The 18968-nt window shown below is 44.8% G+C and overlaps 1 protein-coding gene across 6 annotated transcripts in view; it reads left to right on the top strand.

The window, feature by feature from the left end:
• Window positions 1-7819: 7819 nt before the first annotated feature.
• Window positions 7820-18968, top strand: part of LOC119455262 (DNA topoisomerase 3-alpha-like) — a 136673-nt gene continuing 125524 nt past the window's right edge. For 4 of the 6 annotated variants that reach the window (XM_049660891.1, XM_049660890.1, XM_049660889.1 and 1 more), the window contains exons 1-8: window positions 7820-8623; window positions 11426-11613; window positions 11720-11863; window positions 12264-12434; window positions 13151-13257; window positions 13349-13423; window positions 13833-14013; window positions 16601-16707. In XM_049660891.1, coding sequence (XP_049516848.1) covers window positions 8283-8623; window positions 11426-11613; window positions 11720-11863; window positions 12264-12434; window positions 13151-13257; window positions 13349-13423; window positions 13833-14013; window positions 16601-16707 — 1314 coding nt within the window. In that variant the 5' untranslated portion in view covers window positions 7820-8282. The remainder of the gene's footprint in view (window positions 8624-11425; window positions 11614-11719; window positions 11864-12263; window positions 12435-13150; window positions 13258-13348; window positions 13424-13832; window positions 14014-16600; window positions 16708-18968) is intronic. The other 2 variants (XM_049660892.1, XM_049660888.1) reach the window with 1 other exon arrangement.

The raw sequence follows: 18968 nt of genomic DNA, 5'->3' as shown, positions 1-18968 counted from the left end.
TGGTGTGACCTTTGTCTCCTACTTTTTAATGAGATGTGTTCTGTCATGGCTTTATTTAGTCATTGCATATAGTTGCCAAAAATACTTTGTGTCATCGTCATTCTCATTGCTCATGATTGAATATAGCCAACTGCATGGCAGAATGAGCTTATTGTACTGAATAAATTAATGAAATTATGGGCCTCTTCATGCAGTGTTTCGAGGCTATCAGCAAACCGCTGATACTTGAGAGGTCCACTGATAGCATCGTTTTTCTGCATGCGACAATATCAGCTGTGGCTGTGGTGGTGTTGATGCGAAAGCTTTGCATTGTACCGCCAATGTGAAGATTTGTCGACACTGCATGAAACCATATTTTTGGTTACCAGCTCTCAAATTGAACGAAATGTTATATATATATATTTTTGTTTTTTTTTTTTTGTCATTAGTTATTTCCAATTGCCCCATAATTCGGAAAAAATTGCGGCCCCTTCCATGTGAGAAAAATTCGTCAGTAACTGTTCTTATAGTGCCAATTTTACAAACTTCATTATATCGAGGTTTAACTGTATGTGTTCTCTAGTGCAGCTAGCTTGTGTTAATTCATTGGATTTTTGTATATTCAGCAACGTGCTCCCAGCTGAGCAAGTCTACCTACCCCTCGAGGTTCGAGCAAGGTTGGAAGTTAAGCAGCGAGAGGTAGGTAGACTTGCTCAGCTGGGAGCACACGGAAATACACCAAATCAGGGGGTACAGGGTGACATGGGATGGATGCATTTGAGGGCAGGGAAGCCAGCAGCAAGATAGAATTTGAGGAGCGATTGAGAGAAATGGCAGAAAAGCGGTGGGCAAGGAGAGTTCAGTTATTTGTACATGAGGAATGTGGACACAAAATGGAGGAAGCTGACCAGAAAATTGTCAATCAAATATTTGGACTGCAGGAGGGGTGCAAACCAGGAAACAGCGGTTAAGAAAAAGGTTAAAAGAAACAGAGAGGGGTCTGTGGAAAACGGATGCAGACGAAATCAGCACTGGGAACATACAGAACTTTCAAGCAAGAAATTGCGAAAGAAAATATAATTCTAGGGGAAGCTCTTTGTTGTTTGAAGCCAGGACGGGAGTATTGCGGACGAAGATGTACCGAGTCAAGTACCAAGGTATGGGGCTCTTGCGTTGCCCAGGGGGCGCTGCAAAAATGTTGCTAAACAAAATGGAGTGTATTGAAATAGCAGAAAAGGAACACAGGCCCCTATGGCTTGCCTTTCTGGATATCAAGGGAGCCTATGACAGTGTAATCCAAAAGGATTTGTGGGACATACTGGGCACTCTAGAGGTGGAAGATGGAGTAAGAAATCTTTTAAAAGATATCTATAAAAGTAACAAGGTGCTTATAAAATGGGAAAACAAGGTATCTGGGCCTATAGAGATACAGCAGGGGCTTAGGCAGGGGTGCCCTCTGTCACCTCTGTTGTTCATGCTGTATTTGCAAGGATTAGAGAAAAAATTAGAGAGGAGCGGACTTGACTTCAACCTTTCCTATTTCAAGCAAGGAGAATGGATTAAACAGTCATTACCAGGACTGATGTATGCGGATGACATTGTACTTATGGCTGACAGCAAGGAAGACTTGCAGAGATTAATGGACATCTGTGGTAAAGAGGGAGATAGCTTAGGTTTGAAGTTTAGTAAAGAAAAATCGGCAGTCATGACTTTTAATGATAATCATGGGCAGCGAGCATAGGATACAGGAGGTTACGCTGGAGGTGGTGGATAAGTACAAATATCTTGGAGTGTGGATAAACAATGATGGGGCTGAGTACCTAACGGAACATGAAAAATATGTGACGGCTAAAGGTAGCAGAAATGCAGCTGTGATGAAAAATAGGGCACTGTGGAATTACAATAGGTACGAAGTGGTGAGAGGGATTTGGAAAGGGGTGATGGTCCCTAGTTTGACTTTCGGCAATGCGGTCCTGTGCATGAGATCAGAGGTTCGAGCAAGGTTGGAAGCTAAGCAGCGAGGGGTAGGTAGACTGGCTCTGGCAGCACACGGAAATACACCAAATCAGGGGGTACAGGGTGACATGGGATGGACGTCATTCGAGGGCAGGGAAGCCAGCAGCAAGATAGAATTTGAGGAGCGATTGAGAGAAATGGCAGAAAAGCGGTGGGCAAGGAGAGTTTTCAGTTATTTGTACATGAGGAATGTTGATACAAAATGGAGGAAGCTGACCAGAAAACTGTCAATCAAATATTTGGACTGCAGGAGGGGTGCAAACCAGGAAACAGCGGTTAAGAAAAAGGTTAAGGAAACAGAGAGGGGTCTGTGGAAAACGGGGATGCAGACGAAATCAGCACTGGGAACATACCGAACTTTCAAGCAAGAAATTGCCAAAGAAAATATCTATGATAATTCTAGGGGAAGCTCTTTGTTGTTTGAAGCCAGGACGGGAGTATTGCGGACTAAGATGTACCGAGTCAAGTACCAAGGTATAGACACGTTGTGCTGTGCGTGTGGAGAAGAAGAGGAAACGGCTGAACACATACTTTTCTGTAAAGGGCTTAACCCTACAGCGCAAAGCAACGGGGCTGATTTTTTCAAAGCATTGGGGTTTAGGGACAGTGAAGGCAAAATAGACTTTAAGCGGGTAGAAATAACCAAACGGAGGTTATCTGATTGGTGGCTAAAATCAAGGCAGCGGTGAAATTTCACCCACCACAAAGTGCAAAATATGTTAATAGTCATGGCTAGGTGGCGTATGCCACCGCCCGATTTAAAGGGTTCAGCCCACGGAGTAAGATAAACAGGAGCGCCGACTCCGCCGCCGCGCAACGCATTCGCACGGGACAAACCGTGCAACGCAAATTATACATCGCGTAGCGCCATCTGTCGAGGCGCGTGGAAAACACTCAACAGCTTGCTTCCATGTGCGCATGCGCTGAGTGGCGGAGACCGGCGGCGACGGCGGCGCAGAACGGGCAGCGCGGCACCCCGAGAGCGTGTCGTCTGCTACAAACGTGGACCCTCGGCCGTCTAAATTTGACAGCAATCAAACACAAAAAATATATGCGCACAAATAATAAAAGCGCAAATAAACACGCGGTAGCGCTTTTATGCACGCATACGAAACATTTTTAGATGTCTTTAGAGGAATCAGGCGATGAATGATGCTGTACAAAAAGACACAACAGAAGTACTTGTTTTTCACTCCTCTACGTCTGCACGGAAGCGAAGGTGCGAAATTTTCGTCTTCCTCGCTTTGTTTACCATGTCTGCAGTATGCTTATTCATGCCTCACGGAACAAGGTATCTTGATACTTGTGCGTGAGGAGACTGGGCAACAGGACAGTGTTTTGTTCCCGGCTGTAAATCTGGTTATGGCAAAGGACGCGAAACGTTCTCGCTCTTCGCTTCGCCATCTGATCTTCTACTGCACCAGTGGCGTCAAAAAATTCCTGAAAGTAAGCGAGCGCTTAAAGCAATGGACAAAATATGTGCGCGACACTTCGAGAAGCAGCTTATTTTTGATAGTTACTTCAGCAAAGACAAAGGCGATGTCCTACTAGATGTAAAGAAAGTGTCTCGACTTCGAAGCGGAGCCGTTCCTTCAATTTGTTTAGGGAAGCCTGGCGTACGTAGCTCAATGATGCTGAATGCCAGGAGGAACCAGAAGACGCCAGTGCGGAAGGACGGGAGGAGCTCAATTTAAATTTGTCTACAACTACGCACAGTGCAGGTGCCTTTCCTTGTCCAGAGACATGCCGTGATGTAGAGAGGGAGAAAGAAAGGGAACGAAAGACAAGGAGGTTAGCCAGTGTAAATACCGGCTGGATATCCTGTAAATTCTCAGCTTTGCCTTCGAGATGATTCCCCCAGTTATGCAGACACACAATCAGAGCTCCTCTTGTGAAATAATAAGCAGGAAACACTGGCATGAATTCCCAATTATTATGTTTATAGAGAATGTGGCGATTCTGCTCGCAAGAGAACCTGGCGACACAAAAACACCGCGAGAAACAAAGAAGCAAGCGAAGCATCTCAGCACTTGATGCGTGCTCAGATAAAAAAGAGTCATAAACGTCAGCTTTTGCGTAAAAACTTCTTTTCGCTGTCGTCTGTCATTGCTTGAGAGCACCCGAACTGCCGTTATATCGCCTTACCGTTTGCTATAGTTTTTCTTTTCATCTTTGTTTGTTTTCTGTTCCTGTGCCTTGTGAAGTTGTAGACCACCTGACAAGTGCCCTGCATTTGGTCTGTATAAATAAAAAATAAAATGATACATGACTTGTTTCTCCTGCTAATGTCACTCCGTGAACCGCAAGAGCTATGTGCGCTACAGGCGTCAGGGCGTGCGCAGAGCAGACGACAAAACGGATAGGCAAGAAGGCGCCGCGAGAGACCCCGCGCCTTTGCTCCTCTCCGCTGCAGAGTTTTTCTTCATTCATAGCGCCGTCTGGCGAACACGCTGTGAAGCAGGAGCCGGCGTTGCAGAATGTGTCCCTTCCAGTCGAGCGGAGTCGGCGCTCCTGTCTTATCTTACTCCGTGGTTCAGCCTCATCCATCCTTCCACCCATCCAGCGCAAGACGGTTGTCATGCCATATTATTCGACATCAGTGATTCCACTCCTGCGCCAACTGCGCCAAAGTGCGCCAAATGGGATTTACTGCGCCATCCTGATACAATCGACGAAAATTGCGCCTAACTGCGCCAAACAGTCTCGGATTTGGCGGCGTCTATCGCCGACAATTGCAGCAACGGGGAATTAAAACGTGCAACGCGATGATAGGGCTAGCCTTAGTTGCGAACAGGAGACTAAACAGCACTAGCGCGTGCGTCCCGATTAAGGGGGGCCGCGGCTTTCGCATCGCGAAAAATGGCTAAAAAATCGATTTTTTGAAAACACATTTTCAATTTCTGTAACTCTTATTTTATCGGATTCCGAAATATCATCGCTGAAAACCAAGTAGAAGTGCTCTAAAAAAATTGTTGTATCAGCCAAGGTGCCGAAAAATTTCGCGGAAATCGCGAAAAAACGGCGTTTTTCAAGCCACGATATCTCCGGAACGGCGCAGCCGAGCGCCACCATCTTGGACTCGTTGGAAAGCGCATTTCTCCGTCTTCAAATTTGCCCCTTCAGCTATCTCCTCCATACAGAAACAAGCACACAAAAAGCAAATGATTGAAGGTCGTGCCGGAGCCACCGATTGCCCGCGCCCGCCACGTGACTCCAGCGCGGTTCGCCATTGGCCCGGTGCTCGCTTCGCGATGGCGTCGTCTGCACCGCTTGTTGCGGTCTCTTCGCGAGCTCTGGGCGGTTTCCGTAATGTCGACTAGTATTAGAGCGGGCGCTACGTGCATGGACACCGCAGTAGCGTGGCCGATCCCGCTTTTTGTAGATGTCTCAGACCCGCGGCTAAGCATTCGGAGCATCGGTGACGCGGATTCGCGACCTCGCTTCGGGCACGGAATCCTCGGTCACGCGGAAGCCTTTCGCGCGTAGGCGTCTCCGACTCGGCGATCAAGCACATCGCGCGCGGGCTTCTCGGATCCTTGCCTAAGCATTTCGTGCATCGGCCCCTCCGTCTGCGCGACTAAGCACCTCGAGCATCGACTCCTCGAGCCCGCGGCTACGCATTTCGCGCGTCGGCACATCGCTCAACGAGTCTCGACTCCTCGGACCCGCGGCTAGGCACTTCGCGCGTCGGCACCTCGGAAGGCGCGACTAAGCTAATCGAGCGTCGCCTCCTCAAGCCCGTGGCTAGGCATTTCGCACGTCGGCACATCGCTCATCGAGTGTCGACTCGTCGGACCCGCGGCTAGGCACTTCGCGCGTCGGCACCTCGAGCGTCGACTCCTCGAGCCCGCGGCTAGGCATTTCGCGCGTCGGCACCTCGGAAGGCGCGACTAAGCTAATCGAGCGTCGCCTCCTCAAGCCCGTGGCTAGGCATTTCGCACGTCGGCACATCGCTCATCGAGTGTCGACTCGTCGGACCCGCGGCTAGGCACTTCGCGCGTCGGCACCTCGAGCGTCGACTCCTCGAGCCCGCGGCTAGGCATTTCGCGCGTCGGCACATCGCTCATCGAGTGTCGACACCTTGAGCGTTTATTCCTCGGACCCGCGGCTAGGCATTTCGCGCGTCGGCCCCTCGTACCCGCGACTTAGCACATCGTGTGCCGACTCTATTATCGTAATGCCACGATATCTCGTAACAATACCCATCTACCACCCCTTCATAAAGAGAACCTCATCATGAGCTCTGCTCACTAGACCACTTGGGCTGGCACGTACAGACACCTGGCTGCAGAAGTGAGGCATCATACAAAAGTGCAGGCTGGAAAGCACCTAGCAGCTGCATTGCTGCCTATCTATCAGTGACTCTCCTAACCTCCATGTCAATGGAAGATGATTCAGAAGGCTGCTGGGAGCCTTCATTCAGTAACATGGTCGATTCTACAAAAAAAAAAAAAAAAAAAAAAAAAAAATTCCTCACTGACTGCACTAGAGACTGCTATCAATGAGGCAGTCTGCAGGTACAACGCTAGAACTACTGTATATTTATGCCCACATAGTTCTGCACCTCACTTGGTTTGAAACCCAGGCACCATGCTCTTTGTAGAGCAGCAGTAAAGAATGCCATACAAACTTGAAAAACGCAGAACAAAGGCACAGCAGCCCAGAGGCCACATGATGCGGGAACGGTCTCACATTTGCGACGCAACAGTGGTGCTACCAATGCATTGGGTACTATGGGAGCTTAACAGCCGGGAAGACGCAGCGCCCGGGAACGTAACAGCGGGGTTCTACTGTCGCTTGTTTGAAGCGCAGCATGACATGCGATTATAATAACTGCATGCCGCCAATGTGTCCATCATTTCTGTTTATGGATATACGGAATGACATCTGGGAAAACTAGCAATATATGAAACGATATCAATTTGTGTGTCGTATGTACACTTTTTGAAATACTTCAGGATGTGAAAAATCAGCTGCTCCAAGCTGCTCCCAAATGCCAAATTGCCTGCTCCAAAGTGCTCCAAAATGAAATTTCTGATGCTCCAAAAATTGCTCCAAATCCGAATTCGCGACCAGGCATTTCGCGCGTCGGCACCTCGTACCCGCGACTTAGCACATCGTGTGCCGACTCTATTATCGTAATGCCACGATATCTCGTAACAATACCTACCGTATCTACCACCCCTTCATAAAGAGAACCTCATCATGAGCTCTGCTCACTAGACCACTTGGGCTGGCACTACTGCCAGCAGTAGCATCACTGCGACATACGTATCCTGATTAAATCCATTTAAAAAAACGATCACGACGGCGTAAGAGGCTATATAGATTAAAAGTGCATAAAGTAGGCAAAGAATGCTTCGCATAAAAATTCATATTATTGTTCCAGCAGCAATGCAATGGCAATGTTTTGTGTTAACAGAAACCATGGCCAAAAGCTACGCCATAAAGAACAAGCAGAACAAGCGCTTGCTACGGTGGCTAAAACGCTCGCACTGTACCACGGTGATTGAACCAACTTCGGTGATCGTGCACTGTAGCGTTGGCTCCGATGATGATGATGATGATGATGATGATGATAATAATAATTTAATGGCCTCTTCTTTGAAACGAGGCAGTAACAAATGGTAGTAGTGGTTCGTGGGAAAGGTTGGCGCTATCTTCTGCAGCCCTTGAGGGAGCACTGCTCAGCGCCAACAAATGGTCACCTAGCAGGCGTGCTACACAGAACACCCATGGTTTTTATCGAGCCGACTGGTCCGAGCAGCGCCTCCTCTCATGCTCTTCTGCTTCTCTGACAAACAACTCCCGCCACCTAGGACAAGTTGTTGCTCCAAGCGTCTTGGCGTATGGAGCCGTGAGGATTTGATGAGTGGTATACTTTAGAGGCTGTCCATGCGGCTTTTGATGGGAAAAGAAAATGTAATAAGTTTAGTGCATTTGACTTGCGCGTACGTTATTAAAGCTGGCTGGCGTATGACGACAGACGCTACCGTCTACATACCTGTGCGCGTGACCGTGCTCGTGATGTTTCTAACCACGATGGAAAACTTTCTGTGTTCAATCGGCTCAGGAGGCGCTGGTTCAGTCCCATGCTAGCATAACATCTCAGCATCTTGGCATGGTTGTGAAACCAGATAATACCTATAAGCAACTGATGAAACCATGAAAATCCTTATGTGATAGAACTATTTCCATAACGGCGAAAGCAAAGTGCACGCGCACGGCAGTTTAGCGCGTGGTGTGGGTGCATTTTAGTAGGTCTCGTGGTGGTGTGTTTTGCGTTGATGTTGACTTGCCTGCGCATTTTCTTGCGGCGCCGAAGTTCAATTCGCGCAAATCCTGCACTTCCCTGCGGCCATGGCTTTATTTTATCTCGAATAACCATTACTTCTAAAGTTGGTGATCCAAGGATGCGAGTCTTAAATGTGGCCGAAAAAAATGATGCTGCGAAGAATATTGCAGAACTCTTGTCGCAAGGGCGGCATCAGCGACGCGAAGGACTGTCGAAGTACAACAAGATATACGAGTTTGATTACAGGATTTTCAACAACACTTGTAGAATGGTCATGACGTCTGTGTCGGGACATTTGTTGAACCTGGATTTTGTGAGTGGCTACAGAAAATGGTGGGTTGCTGTCAATTGATCGCCTGTAACGTTGCATGTGACATCGCAGCAGAGTTGCGCTGAATATGCCGTTTCCATTCTCAGTTGCCGATGGCAGGTCGAGTTTAATAGAGGCAACTGCTTCTAACGATGTTTCGGTTTGACGTGATGGGAAATTTTCATGCTTGCAAGCTTTCCTGTGTTGCCCATCCAATCTATTTAGAGAATCTCAATTTTCCAGTGATTACCCCATTCTGCAATTCGGTGCAGTAAATATCAACCAGCGTGGGGTGATGCGTTTTGTACACCGTCAGTATTGGAATCTTCATGAATGCATCTCAGAAACCAACATTTCAAGCTCCCACGGACGATATGACTGTGTATATTTGCACTGCGCTACAGTGTTCTGTTCTACCTTACCTATGTACAGGAAGGCTGTACTTTGGCTGTATTCTGGAAGTCCACAGCAGTCAAGTTTATTATTGTTTTCAAAATCACTTGTTCAGAGTAAGAAAATTGAAGTCAGTAAGCATACAAAGACTGTGGAAAAAGGGACAAAACAATGTTGTTTGTTCCACCTGTGTGCTATGTAGTCATATTTCTGATATTGAGCCTTTCTGTTCCTATTCAGCTTTTTTTCTTGTTAGTGCTAAAGAAATGGTATAGCTTATGCATCTTGTTGTACATGGTTGGCATTGCTCACTACCTTATTCTTTGATTTGCTCTTCACCCCCCCCCCCCCCCCCCCCCCCCCCCCCTTTTTTTTGTGTGTGTGTTTTGCTGCTTCCATTATTTTTGGTTATATATCTTGTATCACACAACCTTCAGCTTACTAAACATCACAATCCAGGCTCAGGTTTGATGTTTCTTGTTAGTATATTATATGCATGATGACCTGGGGAAGTTTGTATGTTGGATTATAGTGTGACAGTGACAGGCAGGACAACTACTGCACTGTCTGTGCCTTTCTTGTTTTTGTCTTGCCTGTCGATTTTACACTGCAGCCTTGGCTTTTGAGTCATTAATCTTGAACCCAAAAGTGCAATAATCTGGGTTTAACCTGGAACAAGTTTTTGCAGTTTCCGTTTCTCATGTAGTTGAAGCACCAGGGCCGCAATTTTATAGCGATGCCTTCTGCTGGATTCTATGTCACTCTTATCAAGCACTGTTAACGGCCAGCTGATCCCATTGATAACATGGGCTGAACGTCGCTCTGTCCACTGATGAAGCACAAAAATGTATAGCATCGGAAAAGAATCGCTACAAGATCACAGCCCTGTAGTGACTAATAACCATAAAGGCATAGATCAGCATACTCACTCTTGAATACATTGACTCATACTTGCTCCGCACTGATTTCACAGGCGTGAGATAGTGTGTTAGCGAGTGACAAATGGTGTGAATGGACGTGGTTATGAACGGGAGAGAATCCCTGGTAATGGGAGTACGAACGGAAGTCATGGGTATGAACGTGACTGTTGGCGAGTGTGAGTATGTATGTCAGTGAGTGACAGTGAGTGGAAGTTGACATCAGTATGAGCATGAGTGGGTGCCAGTAAGTGTGAATAGAAGTGAATATGAATGTGAGTGAGTGCTAGGGAGTATGAGTGGGCCTGTGTAGGAAGGTGAGTGAGGGGTGACAAGTGCATGAGACTCTTTCATTTTGTTTCACTGAAAGGGGAAGCAGCATTATCTAAAGCACAAGTGAAATCACATACTTTTATAGTATATAAATTAAAATTTAAATGGAACGTGGAAAGAAATTAATGGAAAGCAGCAATTAACATTAAAATATGAAGTGATGGAAAATAAAATTAAAGGTGGTCGGCATTTGTAAAAAGTGTCGTGTAGTAAGGACTGTGATACAATTCTGCACAGCAACTTTCTAGGTGTGTGCGAATATTCAAAACTTTCGAATAATGAATCGAATAGTCAGTATTCGTAAATGTGAATATTTTTCGAATGCTGTTAGAATATTTCAAAATGTCAATTGTACCCAATTCAACATAAAATTGGAGCAAAGGTGTGGTAAATTTTCACCCCTGCGGGCATAGTATAGACACAAAATACGTAGGACTTACGTAGTAGAGCGGGGGGGGGGGGGGGGGGTATTCTGTAAGTGTCCACCTACTGGACATGTCCATTTCGTCTGCTGCCGAAGTGCTGATTGGCCGGGGTGCCTGTCTCCTTCTGACACATAACCCAGCCCAGCCAACCAGAACTCCAGCAGCAGATGAAATGGATATGTCCACTAGGTGGACACTTACAGGATACCCCCCCACCCCATCAGCTACGTCGCTTAAGTAGCCATACTTTACAGGGCTATGTATACAGTGATCATTTGCGCTCTCCGAAGAGTCCTGTGCATGCGAAGAAACTACTTGTTTGCTTCTAATCCTAGATTTGTGCTTTTAATAAACAATGCTTCATAACGTACTATGTAATGACAGAAACTTGCTAACTTTAAGAATACTAGGATGTGAACATTGTTTATATGAACTTTGATAATGGCTGTTCATTATTTGAAAACTATTCGATTCTATTTGGTTGCAAAAATCACTATTCGGTTACCCCTACAACCTTGTGACATGTTGTTCTTGCTATAATTCGTTAACTGACTCAATACTGTGCATTTTGCATAGGTTTAGCTCATAAAATGGAGGACAACCGTCATCCAGTAAGAAACATGACGTGATGTGCTGTACAAATCTGGGAGGTTGCTTGTAGTGTTGCTGTACTGTGTAATCTGAAAACAATCTCGTCCATTTTGCTGTCAAACGACCACAAGAATTCCTGCGTTTCATTCATTCCTTATCATTTCAGGCATTCATGTGCTCCATCAGAGCTCTTTGATGCTCCAGTTGCAGAGATATGTCCTGACCAAAAATATGAACTTATTAAGCAGACACTGGAAAGGGAAGTAAGGTACTGCGACACACTTATCATTTGGACGGACTGTGACCGAGAAGGCGAGAACATTGGTTTTGAGATCATTGGCGTCTGCCGGAAAGGTTAGCACTTTCTCCTGATGCTTTCAGACACTGATAGCACTTGAGCAATTGCACCCTTTTGCTGCACATTCAAACAAGCTCATCTTCATTTCTGGTTGCATTGCAGTGAAGCCAAATCTGAGAATATACAGAGCTCGGTTCTCTGAAATCACACCTGCAGCAGTTACACGTGCGGTTGCCAACTTGACTGACCCTGACGCAAGGCTCAATGCAGCTGTTTGTGTGCGCAGAGAGCTTGATCTCAGGATAGGTATGGCAGACTTGTGCCCCTCCAATTTTCTAGATATATTTTGCTGATGCCTTAGGAATCTCCTTATGCTTGATGTTTTCTAAAGTTTTGTAATTAATTCTGTGCTATATAAAGTTTCTAAAATTAAAAAGTGATGCTAACTGACCTTTATGATTCACTGCACCGCAATCATGGTGTAAGGAAGGCCTAGTGTTTATTCTCTTGCTAGCTATCAAGCCACAGTGATGTTGGCTTAGGTTTTTGCAGAACAGTCTGGGCAGGACTGAATTGCAAGCACCTTTCAGCTATTGCAACTCCAGCCTAATAGCCCACCGTTGTCATTGTACCTCTTTGAATTGAAGTGGGTGCCATTACATGCCTTTGATGACAACCATCTTTCACTATTCATTGCCGGCGTCAGGTGCTGCATTCACTCGGCTGCAAACTCTTCGGCTGAAGCGAGAGTTTCCACAAGAGTTGGGCGACCGCCTTGTCAGCTATGGTAGCTGTCAATTTCCTACACTTGGATTTGTGGTTGAGAGATATCGAGCCATCCTCAACTTTGTTCCAGAGCCTTTCTGGAAAATTGAAAGTGAGTTATTTGCCTTGCGTGCATTGAAGTATTCCTAATGCAAAACCTGAATATATAAGAGTAATTGCTCAGATTTTTGAAATGTGAACTATTGTTAATGGGTCACATTTATTATTATTATTATTATTATTATTATTATTATTATTATTATTATTATTATTATTATTATTTATTCTATGGCATGTTTTGTCATTGTTTCCTTATTGTTACTTCAGCAATTTAGTGACTCATTCTAAACGCCTGCTACTGAGTTTTTTTTTTTTTTTTTTCTTGATATTCTTGATAGCCCAATTTTAATGTCAAATTTCTTGTACCTTTCTGTGTACTGCCCTCCATACAGTAGTGCCCTCGCTGTGAATGTAGGGCTATAAATAAATAAATGAATAAATACATTGAAATACGATATAAGCATGTCTGATGTATTTGTGCCCCTAATAACGTTAGTTGTTTAATGTGATGTAAACAGTTTGTCAAACTACTTTTGTTATTGACACTGACGACAGCTTTCCTTACCATTCCTTTCATTGTTGTTTGAACCTCATGCCTGCTTCACCTTAAAATAAATAAATATGGCAGTTTAGTAATGTAATATAGGTAGCCTGATTACACAGTAAAAATATTTTTGTTGTAAGGTGGTTTTCAAAAATTGCTGGTTTGTCTCACAACATTTGATGCTGAAAAATTTTTGGTCATACTGTTTTTTTTTTCTTATTTAGTGTGTCATACGAAGGATGGTATAAAAGCCGAGTTTTTATGGAAGCGGCACCGGTTGTTTGACTACCACGTCTGTTTCCTGCTGTATGAGCGCTGCCTGCATGGGAATGTAAGCCTTTTGTCCTGTCATTTGCGTGGAACTGTTTGAAGCAGATGCAGTGCAAGAAAAAGAAATTGCTGTTTACTGTTTTATTTTGAAGCCTCCTCAAGCAAAAGTGATTGAAGTCAAAAGTAAACCAAAGTCAAAATGGCGGCCACAACCTATGGACACTGTGGTAAGTGTTGAAGCAATTTCACAATGCCTGTTTATATATTTTCTTCTAGTTCTCTTTTTGTCAAACTTGTAAAATCTGATCCAGCTGTTGTAATTGTCGCTCATTGTTTCATTACATTGTGTGAAAAGGCAGGTGCCAATTTTTGTTCTCGTATTTCATTGCCCGAGATTCTGCCTTAACGCTGAAGCATCTTTCACCTTGAATTCAATTTTCACCTGCTTGACATCCACAACATGGTGTCCTTGTTTTTATGCTATGCATAGTACTCTTGAAAAGCGTGTGTTGATTAAAAGAGGCATAAAAATGTTGCCTGTCAAATGTACACGTCTTTTACCATTTCCATTGACTTGCATTATTTGTGTGTACAACCATGCATTATTTGTGTATGTTTCCTTGACAATGGTCACAGGAGCTGGAGAAGCTGGCATCCAGGAAACTTCGTATGACAGCCAAGGACACTATGCAAGTGGCAGAGAAGCTCTATACTGATGGCTTCATTAGCTACCCACGTACTGAAACCACCAAGTTTCCACCTGACCTCAACCTGAGCCCTCTCGTGGAAGCCCAAACACAGGACCCACGTTGGGGAGGTGCACTACCGTTGATATTCTCCTACCACATTGTTGTACTTTATGTTATGCATGCACTTGCATTTATCTAGGCATTTATATGGTTTATAAAAGAAGTTAATGCCATGAAGGAATGCAAGACTTGTGGGAAAGAGATGGAGCTGAGGCTACTTCACAAATTTGTGTCCTTGCATTGCAACAGGAAGTATTAAAAAGAGATTCCTGTAACAAGAAAAATATAACACACAGCCAACATGTGAGTAAGTTATGCTTTCAAGTAGTGCCGTGCTAACCTGTTCAAAAATTTCTTTTTTTGGTTAGTGTTAGAGTCAAGCAACATATGACTGTGAGAAAACTCCAGTTAATTCCAAGCATTAATAAGAAAAAAAAGTGAAATATTAGTTGTCAAATATTAAATTGTCTCATTCGGGGGCTTAGCGAAGAAGTAATCCAGGGTAAATTCGCTTTGTAATGCTTTCCAACCATGATAGCATGCATCCCATTTGTAGTATCTGATTTGATGCATTTGAGCTTGAAAGAAACAGCGCTAGAAACAGGACAGTGATGAGAGGAAACAGACAAGACACCGTGTTTGTCTCCTCTCTTCATCATCCTGTCTTTAGTGCTGTTTCCATCAAATGTAGTAATGTACCAACCTGTCTAATTCAACACACTATGAAAGCATTTGAGGTAATGTTTATATGCACTATTATCAACAGTTGGGCTTATTTTAGAACAGATTTTCTTTTTTGTTGCTTTTGTGTTTATTTTTGTGCAAAGGCTAATACTGTCTAAATGTTGGCTGAATAAGGACACAGAAATTCATGACTCAGCATAGGTGCCAGGTCTTATGACAAAATTTGTGTTGCAGTAGCAGTAGCGCACCCAGGATCTCTGCCAGGGGGGGGTTGACAGTTCACCAATACCATCTAAACAGCACTAATTTCGATTTCTTCACTGGAAATTGTCAAAAAATGGGCTTTTTGCGAGTGTGCAGACGATTGCGCGTCTTACATCTTAGTTGCAGTATTCAAATGCGTAAGGAAAGAAAAGGGGTTAAACAAAAGGGGGGGTTAAGTCGGCCTCAGGGGGGGGTTACAACCCCCGAATCCCCCCCCGTCGGTGCGCCACTGTGCAGTAGCAAACAATGTGGTTTTCAACATAAATAGTGACTACAAGACAAAGCGTTTATTCCTGTTAGCTTGTGTGTCTTTTCTATTTCTTTTTATATCTGAGTTTCCTCAATGATGAGTCAATGCAAAGGCGAAGTCAGCATAAATTATCAGTATCATCTTATGAAACATGTTGCTGTCTCATTCATAACAGTTAGAAAAAAATGCTGTCTTTTAAATATTAGTAGATATATGAAACCTCATTTCTGCATCAGGCTGACGCGTCATTACAGTCGACTTCCGTTAATTGGACCCTGATGGGACTGACTAAACTGATGGAATTATCTGTCAGGTTGAATTAAACAAGATGCAGAAAACATCAAAACACACTACGACTGATTCATTTGGCATATGATATGACCCGGGATGAAGGCCTAGTCAGGAAACATGCTTTGTCCGTTTCTTTTTGCCTCATCTCGTTGGCATGATACATTGATGTATGTGTACACATGTCAGAATAAACAGAATTCACTATATTTGCCGTATTCTACCATACTCCACAATCAAACACGCGCCCACTTTCTGTGTGTCCAACGTAGAAAACTAACTTAGAGATAACATTAAAGCGCATAAATAAAGTAGAAATCTAATGCGCACCCGATTCTTTAGCTAGAAAGATGGGTGAGGTTTTAAAATGTGTTGCACCGTGGGCAGTCGGTTTCCTAAAGTCAGCTTTGCCGCCATACATCCATGTTATGCGGTAAAGCATACAAATGCCATGAAGGCAGTCGTATGTAGCAGGCAATTTTTGGGCCACTTTACTTGAAAAAAAAAAAAAAAAGAGAGAGAGGCTCACATTAGGATCGGGTAAATACTATATTCAGACATTGTGAGCTATGGTTTTCGCTAGAAAATCTTCCTAGGGCAGGCTGGAAATGGGCGTTTTCGACGGGAGAGGACGTGCGTTCCAATGCATTCACTGTCCCCTAAGTTCCGCCAAGACAGACGCTACCACTAAAGGGGTCACTATTGGAGTCATAATAGGGGTCAGGCGCATGCGTGCTGACTCAAGTTTGAATTATCCGGCAAAGGTCAATTTTAGGATCGAAATAACGCAAGTTTAGGCTCATAGAAATACATGGGTTCTGTTTGAGACCATTGTTGAGGATCGAATTAACCAAAATATTGAATTAATGTGAGTTGAATTAATGGAAGTCTACTGTATCTGCTTTTGTGGGAAAAATAATCTGGAAAAAGTACAATTTTATGCAGTAAGCACTCTTCCTAAATGTAGATGTAGATGCACAAAATCATATGCCAAGATGGATGTAGCAATTTGATGTTTACAGAAATAATCAACAGCCAAATTAGCTGTGCTGTCATTGCAATGTGAAGAACAAACACTGGCATGCTGAGCTCCTATTCTGGAACTTTTTTCATTGATATCAGATAATTTTGGCTGTACTTATACAACTCAACTGGAATTATTTTTACAGATTTTGCACGTCGCCTTTTGCAAGATGGTTTGACTCCACGGCAGGGCAACAAAACAGACCAGGCTCACCCACCTATTCATCCAGTCAAAAGCGCCCCTGGCCTGGAGGTGGGTCGGCCTGCCTTTCTCCTCATTATGACTGTTAATGGCCATAGTCTTTTGAAAAACATGCCATATTCTTTTTTGTTTCTTGCATTAAAGATTGCACAACTATGCAACACCGCTCTTTCAATATAGAGCTGCTGTAATAATGTGAATATTTAATTTCACATGTAAGGATGCATTTGGTTACAAAATTATCTGCCCCTGGATGCTGTTGCATTAATCACAGAATGTCAACAAGCTGTGAAAATGTTAAGGACGTTGCGGAAAATTTATGGTGGCTTTTACGTAAACCTTGGGGACATGTTGGAGGAGATCAAGCAACAGATGGCTGGCCGGCATTGTTTATTTGCTTGATTATTTACTTTATTGCCTGATGTCTAGAATAAATGAATCCACGCTTAATTTCATTTAGAAGAGTGCTTATTTTTCATATATATCTTAGGCCTGAGATGGCACGGTGTTGCACTTATTCAAGCTGCAATTTTCGCATAGTTTGACAATGCATAACTTGAAACAACCACACAGTATATGGCTGTCAAGGTGTGTGGCATGATAGGCAAGAATGACAAACATATCTGAATGCGATATACGGTTATGGAACAGGAATGCCTAGCAGCTGTTTTCGCCATACAGAAGTTTCACTGTTATCTTTACTGTAGACCATTCAAGATAATCACCGACCACCATTCTTTATGCTGGCTGGTCGGTTTACGTGATCCCTCCGGTCACCTCGCACGCTGGGCGCTGCGCCTTCAGGAATACGACTTTGTGGTGTCGTACAAGAGTGGCCGTCGTCAACACTGACGCAGACTGCCTCTCTCGGATTCCTCTTGCAACTACCGACTGTGATGCTGAGAATTTTGACAACTGTCTCGCTGCTGTTACTTGTACGTTTGCTGACGCAACAGACTTTCAGCGAGTACAACGTAATGATCTTACCCTTGATCTGCTTTTTGTCGCCGCCCCTACTTCTCAAGGCAGCGGTCGATTCACTGTTCATGATCAGTTGCTCTACAAAACCGATTACTCCGGATATGGAGTGCGTTTTCTGCTAGTTGTCCCTGAGAGTCTCCGCTCCGACATTCTACACGCCATGCATGACGATGTGAGATCCGGCCATTTCGGCTTCGTATGAATGCTACACTGCACGCAGCAGCACCTTTACTGGCCCAAGATATACAAAACAACCAAGTGCTATGTCGCTAGTTGTGAAACATGCCCATGTCACAAGTGACCGACCACCGCAGCCCTGGGTCCTCTTCAGCCATTGATACCGCGTAGTACGTCGTTCGAGCAAGCAGGCATTGACCTTTTGGGTCCATTCCCGTTATCTAACAATAGGAACCTGTCGTGCGAGTTGTGCCGCGGGAATACGGGCACACAGGGACCGAGTGACATGGAGGCGCTTCTCAGCTCAACAAAAAGAAGACACCCCCTTTATTGGGCACGAATATATATAGACGCACGAAGTCACAGGTGCAAAAGGCACTAGGTGATGCTGGTTGCACTGTAGGACACCACCTCGCTCCGTTTCCACCACATAGCTTCTTGGTCTTTGTGACGGGCTCAGGACCGTCGCCTTAACTTGTTCCGTTTGCGCCCAGACACACTGACCTGTTCGGAATGGTGACAGGTCTCGAACTCCGTAATGTCTGTTGTAGTTGTCGGTCTGCTTCCGATGTAGACCGCATCCTTGCTGACGAAATCTTTCCATGATGGCTAGTTGGGATGTAGCTGGGAGTCTTGCTTAGGAACTCTGGTTCTTAGTTGTCGTCCCATCAACAGCTGGGCCGGACTGAAGCCGTCAACTCCAGGGGTATCCCGGTAGCTGAGCAGGGCCAGATGAGGATCCTTTGTCTTGCGGAATAGGTCCTTGATTGTCTGAACCGTTCTCTCTGCCTCTTCATTCGACTGAGCATAGTGCGACTGCTGGTCACATGGTCGAAGCCGTACGATGCTGCAAACGCCGCGAACTCCTGCGATGAGAATGATGGGCCGTTGTCTAACCTGACCTCTTGAGAGATTCTATGGCAGGTAAAGATGCTCTTCTGAGCGTCGATGACTGAGCCATCGCGCTCCTCAAGGTAACCACCTCTGGGAACCTTGAGTAATAATCTACCACCAGGATGAATGTCTGGTCATTGAGATGTAACAGGTCCATGCCGAGAAATTCCCAAGCACGTCCAGGTAGGACCGTAGAGACCAGGGGCTCTGCAAGATTCACATGGGTGGAGGCAAACTGCTTGCAGTTGGTGACTAGAGAG

This window comes from Dermacentor silvarum, chromosome 1 (assembly GCF_013339745.2).
Source record: "Dermacentor silvarum isolate Dsil-2018 chromosome 1, BIME_Dsil_1.4, whole genome shotgun sequence".
NCBI classification, from domain to species: domain Eukaryota; kingdom Metazoa; phylum Arthropoda; class Arachnida; order Ixodida; family Ixodidae; genus Dermacentor; species Dermacentor silvarum.
This window is presented reverse-complemented; position numbering and strand designations above follow the sequence as displayed.